Raw genomic sequence first — 18,473 nt, forward strand, 5'->3', positions numbered from 1 at the left:
TATGTCATATAAGCTGATTTGACAAAAACTATAAGCTCAAAATTATAAGATTATAACTCTTTGAAGATGCTCTTAGAATCTATTTGGTAGATCGCGTTTTTTGATAAGCTTATCAAAACAACTTATTGTTTAAAATAACTTATCATTATTTATCTTAAATTCTTAATTTAACCCATATAATCTAAATTGAAAATATTAATTCATTAAATATATCACTTTTACGCTATTTCATATTTATAAGTAATTCAACTTCAAATTATATTAAACAATACAAATTCAATCTACTAAACTATTTTTTTTTTTTTTTGTCAAGTAGCCTAGTGACTAGAGCTCACACAATTTAATTGTGGAGAAGTGAAGTGTCCGGGGTTCGAACCCCAGCTCCTGCATATAATATGCAATATTCCTACCAACTGAGCTAAGCTCACGGGATTCTAATCTTATAACAATAGTTTATATAGGGTAAATTTATGATTTCTCTTAAAATAAATAAAAAACGAAAAAGATGCTCTAATGTAGAGAAGAGAATCTTTTGAGACTTGAGAATGAGGAGTGGTAAACGGCATTTCGTCGTGACATACAAACTTTTTCCAAATAAAAACCCAAAAAGTACCAACGACACGTGACAAACGCGTGGGACCCTCCACCATTGTTAACGACACCTTCCAATTAAAACGCCGCCGTCCGTTCATTTCAACGCTCATTTTCTCTCTCTAAATTTCAATCATTTCTTCAATCACAAAAAAAAAAAAAAAAAAACTCATTGTTTCTTTCACAAACACCACTAATCCTCAATCTCATTACATTTTCCCGAGAAAATCAAATCCCTATTTTCTCTCTCTCTCTCTCTCTCTCTCTCTCTCTCTCTCTTTCCCGCAAAATTCGAAGCCAGATTCTGAATGCTTCAATTTTAAGCTTCTCGCTGGTAAATTTTAGAATTTCATTGTTGTCTTCATCAATTGACCTAGAAACTTTCCATTTGACTTGATGAGTTTAATTTAATTTGATGATTTTTATTTTTTTTATTGTTGAGAAATTTAGCTTAAATTGAAATTTAATTAATTGTTTTTTTTTGTTTTGTTGTTAGTGTGAGTATGTATCATGCAAAGAAGTTTCCGGAGGAGACGATGATGCTACATAAATCTCAAGGTGGTGGTGGTGGTGGTGGTGAACAGTTTGCAAATGGTGGGGGTTTGAATGGATCTGCTGTGAAAAATGTTCAACCTGCTGGAGGAGGTGGGAAGCAGCGTTTGCGTTGGACGTCGGATCTTCATGACCGTTTTGTCGATGCTATTACGCAGCTTGGTGGACCAGATAGTGGGTATTTCTTTTCATTATTGAGATTAATATGTGTTCTTTTCGGGGTGAAAATATTGCTTTTTAGTTATGTTTAGATTTTAGAAGTTAGGTGGAGTGTGGAGGGAAAGGGCTTTTTGGATGGAAGAGTTTGTGTATATTTATATTATGGTGGGTATGTCAGAATCATCATGGTGTCACACACCATGATTTTGCAGAAGCTACAAAGTTTAGTTTTTGGAAAATCACATGGGTCACCGTGAAAAGCACAACACAGAGGATACCAAACATACGCTAAACCTTCTAAATTGGGAGAACCTATAGAAAAGCACAACACAGAAGGAGGATGACTTTGGAGGGTTTTAAAAATTCTCTAAAGTCTAAACCCTGTGGTATCCTAAACACAATGGAATGCTTTATGGGAATTGCTAGTCATATTATTAAAGAACTAATGCATGCGTAAGGGTCATTAGTTTAATATTATAAAGGCTGCTTATTTTGTTTTATTGAAAGCTGTGATCAATTTATTCCTGCAAGACTGTAACTAGATGGGTATTTGCACATTTTGTTACATGCATTCCAAGGTTTGCGTTGTGCACCAATTGATAAGACCATGTTGGAATGTAGTATGGATTGAGTTCAATTTAGTGTCGCCATTAAATATGAGAGAGTTAATGTTGGATCGAGTTCAATTCTGTGTAGCCATTAAATATGAGAGTTAATGTTGGATCGAGTTCCATTCTGTGTAGCCATTAAATATGAGAGTTAATACTACTTTTTGAATCATACCTTATATGGTTAGGTAAATAGTGCTTTTTGTACTTGTAATATGGGGTCAATTGAGTTTTAGTCCTTGCAATGTCTTTTTGATTCCACCCCTAATATTTTAAGTTCTCCCAGTTTTAGTCCTTGTTAGAATCTGACCTTCCAGAAACGCTGATTTGGCATGCTGATGTGGCTTTATTAATGAAATGTGGTATTTTGTAATTAATCAGAAAAATGAATTTGAAAATAACGAAAAACTGAATTTATCTAAAAAACCAAATCAAAGTACATACTCTGTGAACCCTAGTTCGCCGTATCTAAATTGTATTCGCTGCGGCGGCAATCGAAATTCCACGGTTGTGAAACACCCTAGATTGAATCTTGTGATGGGTCAGGGGAAGATTCTCAAGAGAAGTGAGAAGTTGAGTCCCGATTACGTGACAAAGAGGGAGGAATGTTACGATTTGGTCTTAGGATCCACCAATCGGCTTGGTCTGGTCCCTCAAATGGTAAAGAAGCAGTTTAGGGTACAAAATTTGACGAGGGGGCTCTACACAAGGCCAATTTCTGTTGCGTCCTCACTGTCGAGTTCTGTACCTATTCCAGGATTTCTCGGGAGGATAACAGGTGCCGTCAGTGGTGATTCGTAGCGGTTGCGGTTTCTTTGTTTGATTAGTTGATCATTAATTCTGTTTTGTTGATTCCCTCTGTTTATGATGATGTTTGATTGCGTGATTTACGCGAAGAAGGTTTTGTTTGCTCGCATTGTCTCGTTGATGATGGTCTTCTTTGCTCTTATTTCGAGATGGTCATTGAGTGTAGGGTAACAAAGAATAAGATAGAAGAAACTTGTAGGCAAAAGAAGAGTGCAAAGCTTGATGAGTTGATCAAGATTTAGCTTTCGGTTTATGAATGGGAGTAAGGGCTTTGTTTGTGGTTTTTAGGTTTTTTATATAAACTCTTTTTTTTTGTTATTTTCAAAATTCATTTTGTTGAATAAGTAATTGACAAAGGGTTTGTCTAACATGTGCAATATTGCACATGTTAAGGTAACTAAAAGAAGTTTTTATTGAAACCAACAATTATTTAACAAAAAGTTATATATTTAATACAAAATGTTCAAGTTCCAATGCAAAGTTACTATTTTAAATTTCTTAACATGTGCAAATTTGCACATGATAGAAAAACCCATTGACAAAATACCACATTTCATTAATAATGCAACATCAACGTTTCTGTAAGGTCCAATTTCAAGAAGCACAAGGGCTGAAAGTGGAAGAAGCTTAAATGTTAGGGCTGGAACCAAAAAGAAAATGCTATTAACCCTATATGAAATGACTAAAGTTTTTTGCATGAAATTCAATCCACCTTTTAAAACCTTCGTAAAAAAAAAACCTTCATAATGACTCTGAAGTTTTATTTTGAGATATGATATTTGTACAACCATTTTGGGACAACCTTTTTTCTTTTTCTTTTGGAACAAAAACAATAGAGAGAGAGAGAGAGAAAGATGGAGAGAGAGAGGGAGTAAGAACACGATGGGAGTATGAGAGAGAGAGTTGTCCCAAAAGTTGTACAAATATCATTTCTCTTTCAATAAAGACTTCCATTTTTTTTCCTTAACTAGCGCAGAACCTTTTTTTTAATATTTTAGTGGCTGGTTTTACTTGATGTATAGTCTTTGATGGAAGGGGCCACACTCTTTCTTACCTTTTCTGTTTTTGCTTTCACCTGATGACAAGAGTTTAGCTAATTTCCTAGACCTTGTTAACTTGAAATTATTCATGACAGGAGCAACACCCAAAGGTGTTCTGAGAGTGATGGGCGTGCCTGGACTGACCATTTATCATGTTAAAAGCCATTTACAGGTATCAATATGTGGTCTAATTATTCTTTTGTATATGTCCAAAAGTGTTTTACTAATTTTACATTGATTCTAATTTTTTCCTATGATATCACTACATGTAGAAGTATCGCCTGGCGAAGTACTTGCCTGAATCACCAGGTGATGGTAAAGGTGCCTTGTTTTTTCTTGCCCTTCGTAGTTCCTAAAAATTTATGAGAAATGTCATGCTGTTTTGTTTCACATTTTCAATTGATTCTTAGAGTTCTTTTTTGGACTTTCAGATTCTAAAGATGAGAAAAGGAATTCTGGAGACAGCATTTCTGGCGCTGATTCTTCCCCGTGGGTGTCTTAGTTGTTTTCCGAAGATAATTTGTAACTCCTTCACTTTGAAGCCTCTACCTCTAACATTTTAATAAAACATTCGTGTCTTGCAGGGGATTGCAAATCAATGACGCACTACGAATGCAGATGGAGGTTCAAAAACGTCTGCATGAACAGCTTGAGGTTTGTTACCTAGCTATGCTATTAGTATAAATAAGGAGGATTCGTGTGCACTCCCTGTGACTCAAATAAATCATAATCATCAATCATATCAAACTATATTAACAATCCAAAGTCTTCATTTTTTCTCTTTATGTAAAATCCATAACTTCAACAATGATTATATTTGGATGCTATGCCCAACCATCTTTTATTTATCATATGTGAGTGTCAACTAGTAGTTAAAACATGAGTCATTTTTCATTTTGATTATTGATATAAATTAGAACTTGTTTGTTGCATGTATCTTGAAAAAAATAACTTAATAAGCCATCCATATGGCTGATTGATTTAAGTTTAACTTACCTTAGAAACTTCAAATGTTGCTATTGTAATTTGAAGAGTGATCATTACATTAATGGTTCAACCATTATTTTCAAGTTCAATTTCGTCACGGACCATTGTTTGTTGCCTCCAATTTTTATATAATTCTTTTAAATACATAGACTGGGTCTGTTTGATCTGAGAGTCATCTGAATCTTGTGTCCTGGGTAAATCCATCACTTATATCTATTAAATAAGCCAGCTGACGATGAAGAATAATAATTAGGTTCTAATTTGCCTCAGACTCTCAGGATTTAAGTGTGATAATAAGATGTTTACTGTTTGTTAAATCTCATAGTATTGTGCTTCTATGAGCGAGCATTTCTGGTAATGGTAAAGCCGTGCATTTTCTTCCTTGATATTCCAGGTTCAAAAGCAATTACAAATGAGAATTGAAGCCCAGGGTAAATACTTGCAGAAGATCATAGAGGAACAGCAGAAATTAGGCAGTACCTTGGCAGCATCGGAAACACTTCCGTTGTCCCATGATAAGCAAAACCAGCCCCTATCAGAGCCTTCTGGGTCTAGTGATGCCCTTGCAGACACTTTTTCTCCCCATAAAAAACAGAGAATTGATGAAGGTTCAAAGGATGGCACTGCACCCCAAGTTACAATAAAGACTGCTCAGAAGAATGATTGTAATGTTGGTCCTTTGGATCCAAACTTGTATGAAGATGATGCTGGCTATGGATTTGATTTGGAGACAGAAAATGACGACGGCAATGAGTGAGCAGTAAGAATTAGTTTCTGTTTGTAGGTCAACACGTGTCTTATTGTAATATCTAGTAGAAAATACAATCCTGTTTTTGTAAATTATATATTCCACGCAATCCATTTGTATATATTAATGTAGAAGTAGATGCATTCTTCTCTCCTGTCGTGAGAGTGGTAAACACCTGCACTCTCACAGTCAACAGAAATGCATTGACATGCATTGTACATGTGGTCATGGATGATGAATGTTGGGAGTTGCACACTTGTCATCATTTATTATGTTCGGTTTGTTTTTGTCTTCCATGTCAATATCAAACTTGTCAATTAGCTAGTGACGGCATTGTTTGATCTTTGTAGTCAACTTGTGAGATATGACTTCGTTATTGTTGTAGTCGAAGATATTAACAAGTTTCACTTTACATCAATTTCGTGATACTATAAAGTTAGACATTGTGTTACTGTTAAGTTAGATGTTGTTTGGCTTATACTCAGAGTCGTGTTAATATGGGCTGCCTTCCTTTCTATGACATAATGATATTTTAAGACTCCCGACGCAAATAAGAGATAGCATTGTAAACATTTTATGTTTGATACTTTTTCTATATTCTTGCTATGTGTACTTGAAAAGAAAAGGAGCTAGAATTGTAAAAGAATTTAATTTACCAGTACTCTTTAAAAGGAGAGGATTGTGTTAGACATGTAAAAGCTAGTTGAATCTCTATGTCATGGACTATTTATAACCATTTCAGTACAAAAAAATCAATTGGATTCCCATGGCTATTTTTATACGTGAGATTATAACCAGCTACATCTTACAACATCAATTAGATGACAGACTTATTTGGAAATCGGAAAAGAATGGTTGTTACTTTGTTCGTGGTGTTGAGAACACAGTGGGTGACTCTATTCTTAAGACGACAGGGGAATTTGTAGAGGATAATTTCCTACCCGAGTTAAACTGGACAGCAAAAGGTGTCACTTGTACTTGTGTGGTGTGTAACGAGGCAAACGAGGACAGCTACCATCTTTTTTTCCAATGTTCGACAGCAGTCAACATATGGCAATCAAGTGGACTTTGGATCAGCCTTGATCCTTTGGTACAACAATAACACATTGTGGAAGATGTAATATTTGCATTTTTGCAGCACGGTAACAGCAATCAAGTGGAGAACTTAGCCACTATTCTTTGGAGTTTGTGGAAGAGTAGAAATCCGGATTTGGCAGCAAACTACAGAAACAAACATCAGTATTTTGGAGAGAGCGAAGCACGTATTAGAGGATTGGCGTTATGCGAACAGAACTCAATCTGTACACAGGAGCAACAATAGCATGTAAATGGTACAACAGAACAGCAGAACAAAGAAGGCGAAAACGGGCAAGTTGGAGGTTAAAATGTTATGTTGATGATTCCTTCTCAACATCCCGCAATAGAGCTGGGATAGATATGTGTATTCGAGATGAGGAAGAATGGTATGTGCTGTCCAAAACTCTACGGATTACTCCCTTATGTTCTGTGAAAGTTGGCGAAGCTTTGGGACCATATCACACTATGTTGTGGATTAATGACATACAATTAACGAATGTCAACATCGAAGTGGACTCAAAGGAAGTCATTGATTATTATGTTAGGAATAGAGGTGATAGTACCGAATTTAGTTTAATTTATTAGGAGACAAGCGAATGAGGTCGTTCATGCTTTAACACATATAGCCACATCTCGTGTATCACATTGTATTACCAATCTGATATCTATTGAAATGCTATAAGCACATTTCTCTCTCTAAAAAAAAAAAAACTTGCATCATATTCATTTATATAAGTTTGTTTTTCCCCAAATCTTCATATATTCACTTAAGTGTGATCTAATTATTCGTTTATCTTGTTTAAGAATAATTGACATATTTACATTTTAAAAATCATATGAATTTAGCTAATCTAATTGGCGAGTGATATTTAAACAACTAAAATATGACAATTTTAGGACATCATATACAATAATATGTGGTTGATGCTTTAAATATGTCAATTATTCTTAAACAAGATAAAAGAGAGTCGCTTTAGCCAAACAAATTTGTTTCATCTGTTTCAAAATGAGTGTCGCTTTAGCCAAACAAATTTGTTTCAAAATGAATGTCACTTTCAGTTTCCAATGCAATAATAACCTTTTCTTTTTAATTGTACCCTCCAATTAATACTCTACACACTACATCCAAAGTATTACTTTTAAAACTAACCAATAGTTAATAAAGATAATTTGGTAAAATAACCATTCTCTTTCTTTTAATCATTGTATTTCTTAATATGCGTGTAAACACCTAAAACGACATTTATTTTAAAACGGAGGGAGTACATTTTAAACAACTTTTTTTAAGTTGTCAAAATAACTTTTCTCAATCTACTTAGCTTTGGAGATATACAATAATATGTGGTTGATGCTTTAAATATAAAAGGCAAGTGTTCACCTAATTCAAAACAAACCTAGGAGTAGATGCAAACGAGAAAGGAAATAATACATCCTCCGGTCACTAATATAAGCAAAAAACTACATTTTAGGTTCATTCATTTAATGATGTATGTGGTCTATAATAAAGACTATGTGCATCATTAAATGAATGAATCTAAAATGTAGTTTTTTTGCTTATATTAGTGACCGGAGGGTGTATGTAAAAGATGAAAGTTTTGGTCTCATACATCTTTGAAGTGCAAGTACACATCTCATTCTGAAGTTGATCTTCACTTTTTGTAGTGTTTATTCATAAATACTCATGACAGTTGGAGAGAGTTCCGTCCCAAATTGTACGACGTTTTGAACATTTCATACATATTAAGAAATGTAATTAATATTGTGTGGGAAAGAGATATTATGAGTTATTTTACAAAATTGTCCTCAATAAATGATATGGGAAAGATAAATGAAGGAATTGAAAAAAGAGAGAGTAATAAATAGTTAAGGATATAATATGAAAAGTAACATTAATTTTTCATTGGTATTGTAAAACGACATACAATTTGAGACAAATATTTTTTTCTAAAGTGACATATAATTTGGGATGGAGGGAGTAGTATTTAATTTATGATTTTAGCCATGTACAGTTGTCTACTTCACCCTTTTCAAAATGTTGTAAGCTGTATTTGACTATTGACCGTCCACTCAGAAACTTCTAAATTGTATATTTTTATTATTATTCTAAATGCTTTCTTTGAGTGATCGATGACTTGAAAATTTTCAAGAATAATTTTTTGTACACTATGAACACTTGTTGATATTTTATGTGAGAATTGAGAAACCTTAATCTTGGAACTTGTTTTACAGAGTTGTCTTCTGAGTATGATATCATGCTTCTTTAACAAGTACTACTATCTTCTAGTATTTAATTATGTGAAAGTATCTCTTATGTAGTGACACATTATGTTATTCCTTTTAATAAATGTCTGGACTATGAGGTGTTAGTTATGGACTTATCTATCATCAAGAATTTGAAAGAAAGTACATGTATTTGTCTGGACTATGAGGTGTTCGTTCCTAGAACAAGTCCTAGAAAAAACCAGCTAAATACAACATTGTGATAATCCCATACCACTTTGAGGGTATCTCCAAGTTTTGACTTGCCCCCACCAATTTTGAGTTCCTACATTAAGGTTACTGATAGCTTTTTCTTGTCTTAAACATTCATTCCGCTAGCACAGACAAAATCCTATACGTTCAACAATAATAAGGCAAGCACAGTTTGCGTGGCCTTTTTTTTAAATGAAAATCTAGTTACACAAAACGTTGGAAGATAAAAATTTAAATGTAACATATAAAACTTACCCATGTAACATATAAAACTTACACAATCAAATATTATGTATGAAACTTATTTTTTTGTCTCACTGAACAACCAATAAAACTTACAGCAACGAGCAATGGAAATTTACAATCACGAATAGAGAGGTTAACTAATTTAGCCAAGGTTTAGTTGTTATATCTTTTTCATCAATGCAAATAGATCAATTTTACTTTTAATCTGTTTTTTAGTCCCTAAAGCGTAAAAGTGTTTGGCATTTGATCCATATTGTTTTGGCTTTAGTCTCTAATATTTATTCATGTTGGTAATCCCTATAGTATATAGAGTTATAGGCCATATTAGTACCAAAAATAGTTTAGTGCCAAATAATAGTCTCTAATATTAAATTCAACAAGAACAAATAGTTTGGTACCAAAAACATAATTCCATATGGTTCAAGGAGTAAAACAAGTTCAAAACTAAAATCAAAAGCTGATAAATTTTCATGGATGAAGAAGTTATTTAAGTCTTTTGCAAAAATACCATGGGACATGTGATTCAACACTTGTTTTAGCAGGGAAAAAAGCATTCATCATGAAGTTAGCTTAAACCAAAAAAGTTTTGCTAGTCACAGACGGTTATTAGTTGCACTCGCATTCGCACCACACAGACAACAGGACCCCCAAAATGGTAATAAAGCCACAATGTGTTCCGTTCAAAATTACACTAATGCATATATATAGTGCTGGGTAAACTGAAAGTCTAGCTTATAAAATGTACATACAGGAAAACACTTTCGAAGAAGGTATGCCAGCGATAATTAACCATAGCCCCAGAAGAAAAATAGCTTTCCAATTGTTGGATACTTGAGCGTTCAAATATATGCAGCAAATGCGAAAGAACTGTTGGAGCGCTTGGAACTTTTGCTAGGAACTCATTTGCAATAAAGTCTTCAAAGGGGAGCTGAGCTAGTTCTCCGAAGCTGATGCTTAGGGTCTGGTGGTGGCATACTCGGCAATACTCTCTCTATCTCCTGCATGAAAGATTCACTAGAGAGTTAATATGATAAGAGATAAATCATCTAGGTTCATACCAAATCACTTTTTAGAGATCAGCACAAAAGCTGAGTTATTCCTAATCGAATTACTTAAGGTTGCAGACATAGATAGTTCTGGCGCACAGTTTAAATCTTACAAATTTAAATCATTCTAGAACAGTACTATTCAAAAAGCCAATATAAATCAGAGATAAATGATCAAGGTTATTACTACTGATAGCTTATTTTATTCAATGTGAGTTTATATTTTCTATATTACCATCAATTCTTATAGAATTGGCTTGAAATTTCGTCACCAAGACAAACTGCACACTACTGTTAGACAGATCATAAAGCAAAAAGGTACTCCAAGTCCAGCTAGGTTTATCTGACTTTCTTAGTCAAAGTGTATTTACTTTAACCATCAAAATCACCACATTGTTTTTTATTATATAGATGTTTTCAGAAATGGAATGAAGGAGGCTCAAACTCTATTCTCATGTTTGCATCTTTGTCTTCTAGACCACAAATTCTCAAAAAAAAAAAAGAAGTCATCATCACAATTCTTGATTTGAAACATTAAAGTAACTTTTGAAGTCATGGAGGACAGAGTGTTAATAATAATACCCTCCAAAACAATATTCAGGAAAGGATAAATATTAATGGCATGTCAAGATCCAATCAACTAACAAAAGCTTGTGATAGGTATATTATATTTCCAACTTTAGAAAAACAAAGTCCTTTCTATCAAATGGAGGAAATGTTCAAAAATCTGCAGCTCTTTTAGTGGCAACACAAGAAATTAGGCACACAGATTAAGTCCCAATTTTGAAATAATGAAAACTTAACAATGTATGAAGTAGGACAGGATTGAACAAAAGGAAAACAGAGGGTCTGATAAGACTAAAACCAGCTCGGCAATCTAATGGTATGGGTTTCAATATTATAATAACTAACCAGGGAGAAAGATCAAATGAAAGCTATGCAGGATAAACATAAAAATCTGTCATTCATGCAGTGTTTGATCATAATTACATGTCTCATAAAAGCTAAATGGTTAGTATAAATGCATTTGCAATTTCTAAACTAGATTATCTCAAACTTTCGTGTAAAGATCCATTTCCGGTTAAAGCCAAAAACCTTCTATATGATTTAACAAAATTGACAAGAAACTCAAATACTTTGATCCGCTTCTTTACAAAATGAATTCCATGGTTAGCATGGTTGCAAAAGCCAAACACGCAACATCAGAGTAACAGTATAATACTAGCATTGCAAAATAATGGACTTCTGCATTGCATCAAAATGGCAGCTACTAATATCAAATGATGAAATTTAGTTTCACACTGAAAATATTTGTTTAGTAATTTTTGTAGATACTCCACACAAAGCTTAATATTTCATATTAAGGTGAAAAACTTCAAGAAAGAATAAAGAAATAATAGCGCTAACTGAAACGGTAAACCAGTTATTGAATCATATTTTTGAAAGTTCAACCAGTGTAAACATTCTATTTCTTAAGCAAGCACCGGCCAGTTGAAGTCCTCATTAACTAACATTTCAACCACTCATTACCTTCACAAGATGGTAGGAAAAAAACTAACCAACAAATGTCACACCAGACAAAGGAATAAAGTGTAGATGCAAACTGGCAATGAAAATGAAACATACATGTAATCTTTTAAGCCTTTCATTCTCTTCTTCTAAATGTGAAACTTTGATCTCCAGCTCTTGCGTGTAAGCCTGTTCATTGACACCACACACACAAATATATGTCATTGCTCTAACTATTAACAAAAACAATGACTACAAATGACAAACATCATACAAAAAAATATTACCTGTTTTCTAGCCCGCGACCGAGCTGCAGATTCCCTATTTTTAATCATCCTCTTCTGCCTCCTCTCCACAGTTTTCTCAACCACAACACCAGAGGCAACCCTTTTCCTACCTTGAGTTTGTGTATCTGATGAAGTAGCCATTAAAGAAGACGGTGACAAACTCACCATTGCTTCAGTGTATCCTGCATCCAAAACAGGCTGTTGAACAACATGACCAGCCATATACCCTGCAAAACCAGTCATCATATTATTCTGATGATTTTGATGCTGATGTTGTTGTTGTGGTTGCTGCACTGAAGGGACTTGGTACTGCATCCAATGACCATGCTGAGATGTATTTTGTTGTTGTTGTTGAGAATCAACCCTTCCTGACATAGCATTATCCTCACTAGGAAATGATTCAGTGGCCACACCAGCTTTCATCAAGAAATCCTCCAAAGTCATCTCACCTAGTGTAGCTGTTCTCCTATCCGGACTAGCACTCTTCTTCTGTTGCATATCTCTCCAAACCTCATCAATAGTTTTCTTACTAAGATCACCAGAAAGTGTCAATGGATTCATAGATGACCCAGAAGCCAGTTGACCATGCTGCATGTAACCATCAGTGGTTCCAGAATCCAATCCAGAACCTTGAGTAGCTTCAGATGTCCACAAACTCTTTAGTAACTCATCTAGATTCATGCTTCCTAAGGGTTTCCCTAAATTTCCAAGCTGATTTTGAACCTCATCAAATGTGAGATTGTACAAAGATCCTTCCCTAGCCAAAGTTCCAGTCTTTTGTTCTTGGATTGCTCCTCCATGAGATCCCATTTTCAGAAACCACAAAATCACCCTACAACCCTATATGCTTAATTTCATTTCCCAAAAAAAAAAAAAAAACCCAAAAACCCAGAACTCAACTGCAACGAACTAAGACAAAAACCCAGATGAAAAAAGAGTTTTTCAGTGATTTCTACATCAAAATGAACAAACTTTACACTAAATTTGAAACTACAGAAACAAAACAAACCAATTTGTCTTGAATTTTTGAGATGTGGTGAGAGTAACTCTAAGACACAATTTCACAAACACAAAGCATGCTTTGAAAAATGGGGTGAGTGAAATTTGGTTCTAGAAGAATAAACAAAGGTGGGTAGGATCAGATATCAAAGAAAATTATAGAAAATGATATAAAATGATGAAAAAACAGAAACTTTAAGATTAATACTGTTATAATTTATGACATGTCATCATTATTAGTATAATAACAATAACAACAACTATGAAACAAAGAACAAAAACCTAAGACTAAGATTGAAAGTGAAAAAGAAACATTTTTGGTCTAAGAAACATTCTCTGAACTAACATTGCTTAAAATGAAAAGAAGAATTTAGAAAAAAGAATAAACAAATTGATTAATTTAGGAAAGTGTTAAGAATAGACTGTTCTGACTTTCTAACTTAAAACAAAAATACAAAAGCAAAATCTGAAGGGTACTATACTTTGTTTCACCTACTTAAAGGATCTAAATCTGAATCTTAAAACCTTTCAAAAAAGAAAAGAAATTTTCATTGGGAGTGGGGACATTAATCACGCCGAGCAAGGGACAAATATTAATTTTTAAGAAATGTTAGCAAAACTCTCTTTACACTCTCTTTAATACTTACTTATTTATCGGGTGAAATTAATGTATGTTTCACCACTTTATGTGAGTTTTATTTTCAAAGTGTGAGTCCTACATTGGTTTTACCTAATAAAAGAACAAGTGTTAGAGAGAATGTTCAAAAGAGAGTGTTGATAGCATTTCTCTTAATTTTTTTTAAAAAGGTTAATGTATTTTATTATTATTTGTATACTCAATTAATCATATTATTATATTTATATGTCAAATAATTGTTCATTGACGTATCATACTAATTAAACTCTCAATAATAGTTAATGGAATATAATCCATATTCTATCTTTTTCCCTTTTTTGAGTTTAAGCACTCCCATAAAAAGTAGTTTTAAGAGTTTTTTTTGGCAAAAAAAGTAGTTTAAGAGTTATTCACCTAGAAATTTCACAATCAAAAAGTCAAGATTATAGCATCTAACCATGTGAGTTTGAAAATAAACTATGCTCACACCGTGATTTTATTGAAGTTTAAAGGTTTAATTTTGTTAAAATTGTAGCAACTCACCATAATTCCACTTATTATGTGCAAATTCAAATGTAGTAAGATTTATTTAGATATTTAAAAATAATAGTATAACATAGTCCTATAGTTATTGTAAAGATTATTATATATAGAGGCCATACATTGTCCCAACATTTATTTTTTTTAACAAGTCTAACAATAACAATGAAACTCACACTAAATATTGAAAGGTACTCCCTCCGGTCCTATTTACAAGAGAAAGTTGACTTTTTACATACATTGAATAATGTATGTATTTAGTCAAGAACCTAAACCAAATACATAAATTATTTAATGTATCTAAAAAGTAAATTGTCTCTTGTAAATAAGACTGAAGGGAGTATATAACGACTAATATGAACATGTGTCCCAACATTTCAAATGTCACTTCAATATTATTGTGCTAAATTTGTGCTAGTTTCATATGATATTTCAGTATCCTTTTTATTTCTATTCAGTGTAGATTTTTTATATTTCAATACAAATTGGTAATATTAAAAAATAATAAACTTAGGAAAAAATGGATATAGAAATTTGCAATGATCCCATTTTCAGGGACAAAAAAGTATTTTAAAAAGGTCTTACAGTCAGTAACAGATAGATTTTATACATGTACTAGTTACAAACCCGTGCGTTGCACGCACGGGTTTAATAACGTATTTTATAAAAAAAAATATTTTAAAAGAAAAATGAGCAAATTAATGAATATTGCACAAACATTATAAATCTTTATCAAAATATTTATGAAAGTTTTATCAAGTCTTTAATACACATTAATATTTGTGATGATTGATAAAAGAATTAAAAAGAGTAAAGGGTATAGAAATAAATTTATTAAAGAATTAACAATTTGTTTAAACTTATTTTTGTTACAATTTAGACCAAAAAAAATATTGGACTTCATTGAGTTTCTCTATAATTTTTTTATCAGGCTTGAAGTTATGACTCTGAGTTTGAAAACCGCAAAATTCACAAAAATTATTGAAGAAACACTATAAACAAATAAACGGCATCGTCAAAAATGAAATCATATTTGGCTATAGTGATCAAGCAAACAAAAAAAAAAGAAGCATATTAAATACCTATAATCAATGGATTCTAATTGCATAGAGGCGACACTTATACTTTCTCTATGTTTGTTCATCAATGAGAGTGATTATTTTGCGCTTTCCTTTTAGAATTGTTCTTGACACCTAGTTTGGGAAATGCTAAACAGGGAAATAACTGTAATATTAATCTAATGCATATTAACATGGATAAGATGTATGCGAATATAGTTATATATAACTTATGAAATGAAGGTAACATAACTGATTTTAAGCTAAAGAAAATGTATCATGACTTCTAATTTATCTTTCTATTATCTTCCTATAAAGTCTAGAGAAATGCATGCATGTGCATTATATGTACCCCGTTGACCAATTAACATTTTTGAAACAAATGAAAATTAAGCATCATTCCCGCATGTGCATCTATAGCTAACACCATTTGACATTGATGTCTTCGAACATTTGGTGCAACTCTCATAATACCATCCAAACTGGTTAGGATTGAATTTAGTTGTTTTTCCAAATAGTGATGGAGTATGTATCCTAACACAAATTATGCACGTGAAATAAAGAATAGTGCAATATGCATTTTTAATTTGTGCGTAAAAAAATTCAAAGCATGTTTGTGCATAAAAAAAAAAAAAACAGACCTTGACTAAGTTTATAGATTCATCAATTGGCCTAACTTGAGACAGATTGGAAAAATCGTTCTACGAAGTACTTTTTAAACTTTACTTTTTAATCTATCTGAGCTTGAGAAGTGTTAAGTTCACGACAACAATTCAAGAAACATGGTCAATAAACAATCAAATCAGATTGTGAAATAATAAGTTACTCTAACACTGTATTGTGAAATCATAATGCAAACTTACCAAGTCTTAAACTTTTCAACAACCGGATGATGTAGGTTGATGAGCAGCCTCGAACCTGACCAATTGTTACATCTATTTGCGTTGTCATTGACTACAAAATAGAAGCAAAGAATTCAAGGTAAATAAATGGTAAATGATAAAGCTACAAAGTATTTTACCCATAATGTTACATCAACTATATTCCCAATGCTCTAAATCTCTATATCGAGTTATTACATGAACTCGATCACCCTAAATCCGAGAAAGAAACCAAAAAATATAAATAAATCAAAATGTATACTAATAAGTAACATTGATAAATCATAAAAGAAATTACTACAAATCTTAACTAACTTATCTAACCTTTGCATCACAAATAATGAGCTTCATATGTTGATTCTCATTACTACCAGTCACAATTCAAGAATCCAGTACTCCAAATCCTATTTTCCAAACGTCTAAATCATTTTTGAGATACTTAATGTAGTCATAATCCCTTGACATTGAAATTCATATATAGAAATACAATAATACATCATTTAATTTTATTCCATTTGTTCATTCTGATATCGAAAGAAGCTAACATATTTCTATGTGATCAATTTTTGTATCATCAAATTAACCTGATCTTAAATGTACAAATTTCTATCATCAACTTTCTGGATCCCAATGATATGATCAAAACAAATTTACACCAATCAACTTTTTGCACGGCTCAATGATATACGAAAGAATAAATAAAATATGAAAACTGTTACAGCTTTAGGATTACTCACAAAAACTAAAATAATTGAAATGCATCAATTATTTTCAACTCCTGTACCAGAAGCTAAAATAACAATTGTGTCAAAACCTTACCATCAGTTAAAATTCAGTCATCATGACCTCTACTATACTCCACATAACAAAAGACGATTTTTCTACAGCCATGCAACATAACAAATTTTGGTACATAATCCAATAACAATTGGAAAAAAAAAAAAACCCTTAAAATGCATAATCATGAAAAAAGGAAGAAAACCATCTATGATGAAGCAAAAACTAAAACGGTGTCGAAAAATGAAGCCCTTAAGCCATAAAAATCAGTCAACTCAAGTCATGCATGGTCTCAGAACCATAAAAAAGATAGAAAATGACTTCTTTTTTTTTTTTTGTGGTGGCCGGGGTTTGAACTCCGGACCTTGCATATTTTATGCATTGTCCTACCAACTAAGCTAAGCTCACGAGGACGAAGAAAATGACCTCTTATGAAGAAGAAAGTGAAACAGTGTTCCCGACTGAACTTAGATACCGTTTGGTCAAGGTTTTTTACAGTCTAAAAGTTACTTCAAAACAAAGTAAAAATAAAGGCCTTTAAGAAAGAAACTAAAGTTATTTGGTTTTTTTGTTTTGTTAGTTTTAAAGCTATTTAAGTTTAATGTTGTTTGGCAAAATATTGTACAAACTTTGAATTTATTATTTTTTATATGGTGTCTGGGGTTCGAACTCCGGACTTGGCATGTATTTATGCATTGTTCCTATCAACTGAGCTAAACTCATGAGGACAAAACTTTGAATTTATTATTAATTAACATAATAAATAAATAAAATGTTTAGAATAATTTATGAAGGCTAAAAATGTTAAAAAAATAAAAGATATTTTTTTACAAATACGATATTTACTCAATAACGTTTATTTTGTGTAACATGAATACAAATTAATATCATCATATAAATAACTTGTTAAATATTTGAATAGGAGAAACAATTTAAGGAGTCTGGAATAATAATATAAATAATATCAAAATATTTGATTTTTTCTATTTCAATTATACTCTATAACAAATTTCGTTATAAGAATACCATATTTTTTGTGTCTTTCAAAAAGATAAGAATTTATATTATATGATATTATATTTGTTACATTGTTGGTGTCATGGAAACAGATATGTTTAATTTTTTTGAACATGAAAATAATATGCATAGTTTGTTACCTTTTTAGGCATCTATACCTTTTTTTGAAGAAAAGATATCTACAATTTTACTTTTAATTAAAATTAAAATTTTATAAAAATAATCATACGCATTATGCAACGCTAAAAAAAATTATACACATTAGCGTAACAAAAAAACAGACACACATAAAGAATTACTCTAAACGCTAATGTGTATGTGCGTATATATTTGCGAGGTTGAAGAAAGAAAATACAAATATTTGATATCATTAAATGACAGCGTGAATAAAAATATTTGTGAAGTTGTGATGATTAAACGATATTGAAATTATAAGTGATAAAAAGATAATAAAAT

At 32.2% G+C, this 18,473-nt stretch overlaps 2 protein-coding genes across 6 annotated transcripts; one reads left to right on the forward strand and one right to left on the reverse strand.

The window, feature by feature from the left end:
* The first annotated feature begins 614 nt into the window (after positions 1-614).
* LOC11435643 (myb family transcription factor PHL7) lies at positions 615-5,931 on the forward strand. 5 transcript variants are annotated; one of them, XM_024770700.2, is made up of 7 exons: positions 615-925; positions 1,088-1,321; positions 3,853-3,929; positions 4,030-4,078; positions 4,189-4,246; positions 4,342-4,411; positions 5,139-5,931. In XM_024770700.2, exons 2-7 carry the CDS (start codon positions 1,216-1,218, stop codon positions 5,499-5,501), a joined length of 723 nt encoding a protein of 240 aa, XP_024626468.1. In that variant the 5' UTR covers positions 615-925; positions 1,088-1,215; the 3' UTR covers positions 5,502-5,931. The 5 variants fall into 5 exon arrangements, with proteins under 5 accessions (XP_024626468.1, XP_024626469.1, XP_003624829.2 ...); XM_024770701.2 differs by having other exon boundaries at positions 4,030-4,066; XM_003624781.4 differs by having other exon boundaries at positions 1,088-1,317.
* Positions 5,932-9,857: 3,926 nt separating this feature from the next.
* On the reverse strand, positions 9,858-13,646 carry LOC11431724 (ABSCISIC ACID-INSENSITIVE 5-like protein 2). Its single transcript, XM_003624784.4, has 3 exons — positions 12,130-13,646; positions 11,960-12,031; positions 9,858-10,285 (listed from the first exon to the last, which is right to left on the reverse strand). The coding sequence occupies exons 1-3, from the start codon at positions 12,937-12,939 to the stop codon at positions 10,205-10,207; spliced, it is 963 nt and encodes a 320-aa protein (XP_003624832.1). The 5' UTR covers positions 12,940-13,646; the 3' UTR covers positions 9,858-10,204.
* Between the last annotated feature and the right edge of the window lie 4,827 nt (positions 13,647-18,473).

The sequence above is a fragment of the Medicago truncatula genome, chromosome 7 (assembly GCF_003473485.1).
Source record: "Medicago truncatula cultivar Jemalong A17 chromosome 7, MtrunA17r5.0-ANR, whole genome shotgun sequence".
Lineage (NCBI taxonomy): Eukaryota > Viridiplantae > Streptophyta > Magnoliopsida > Fabales > Fabaceae > Medicago > Medicago truncatula.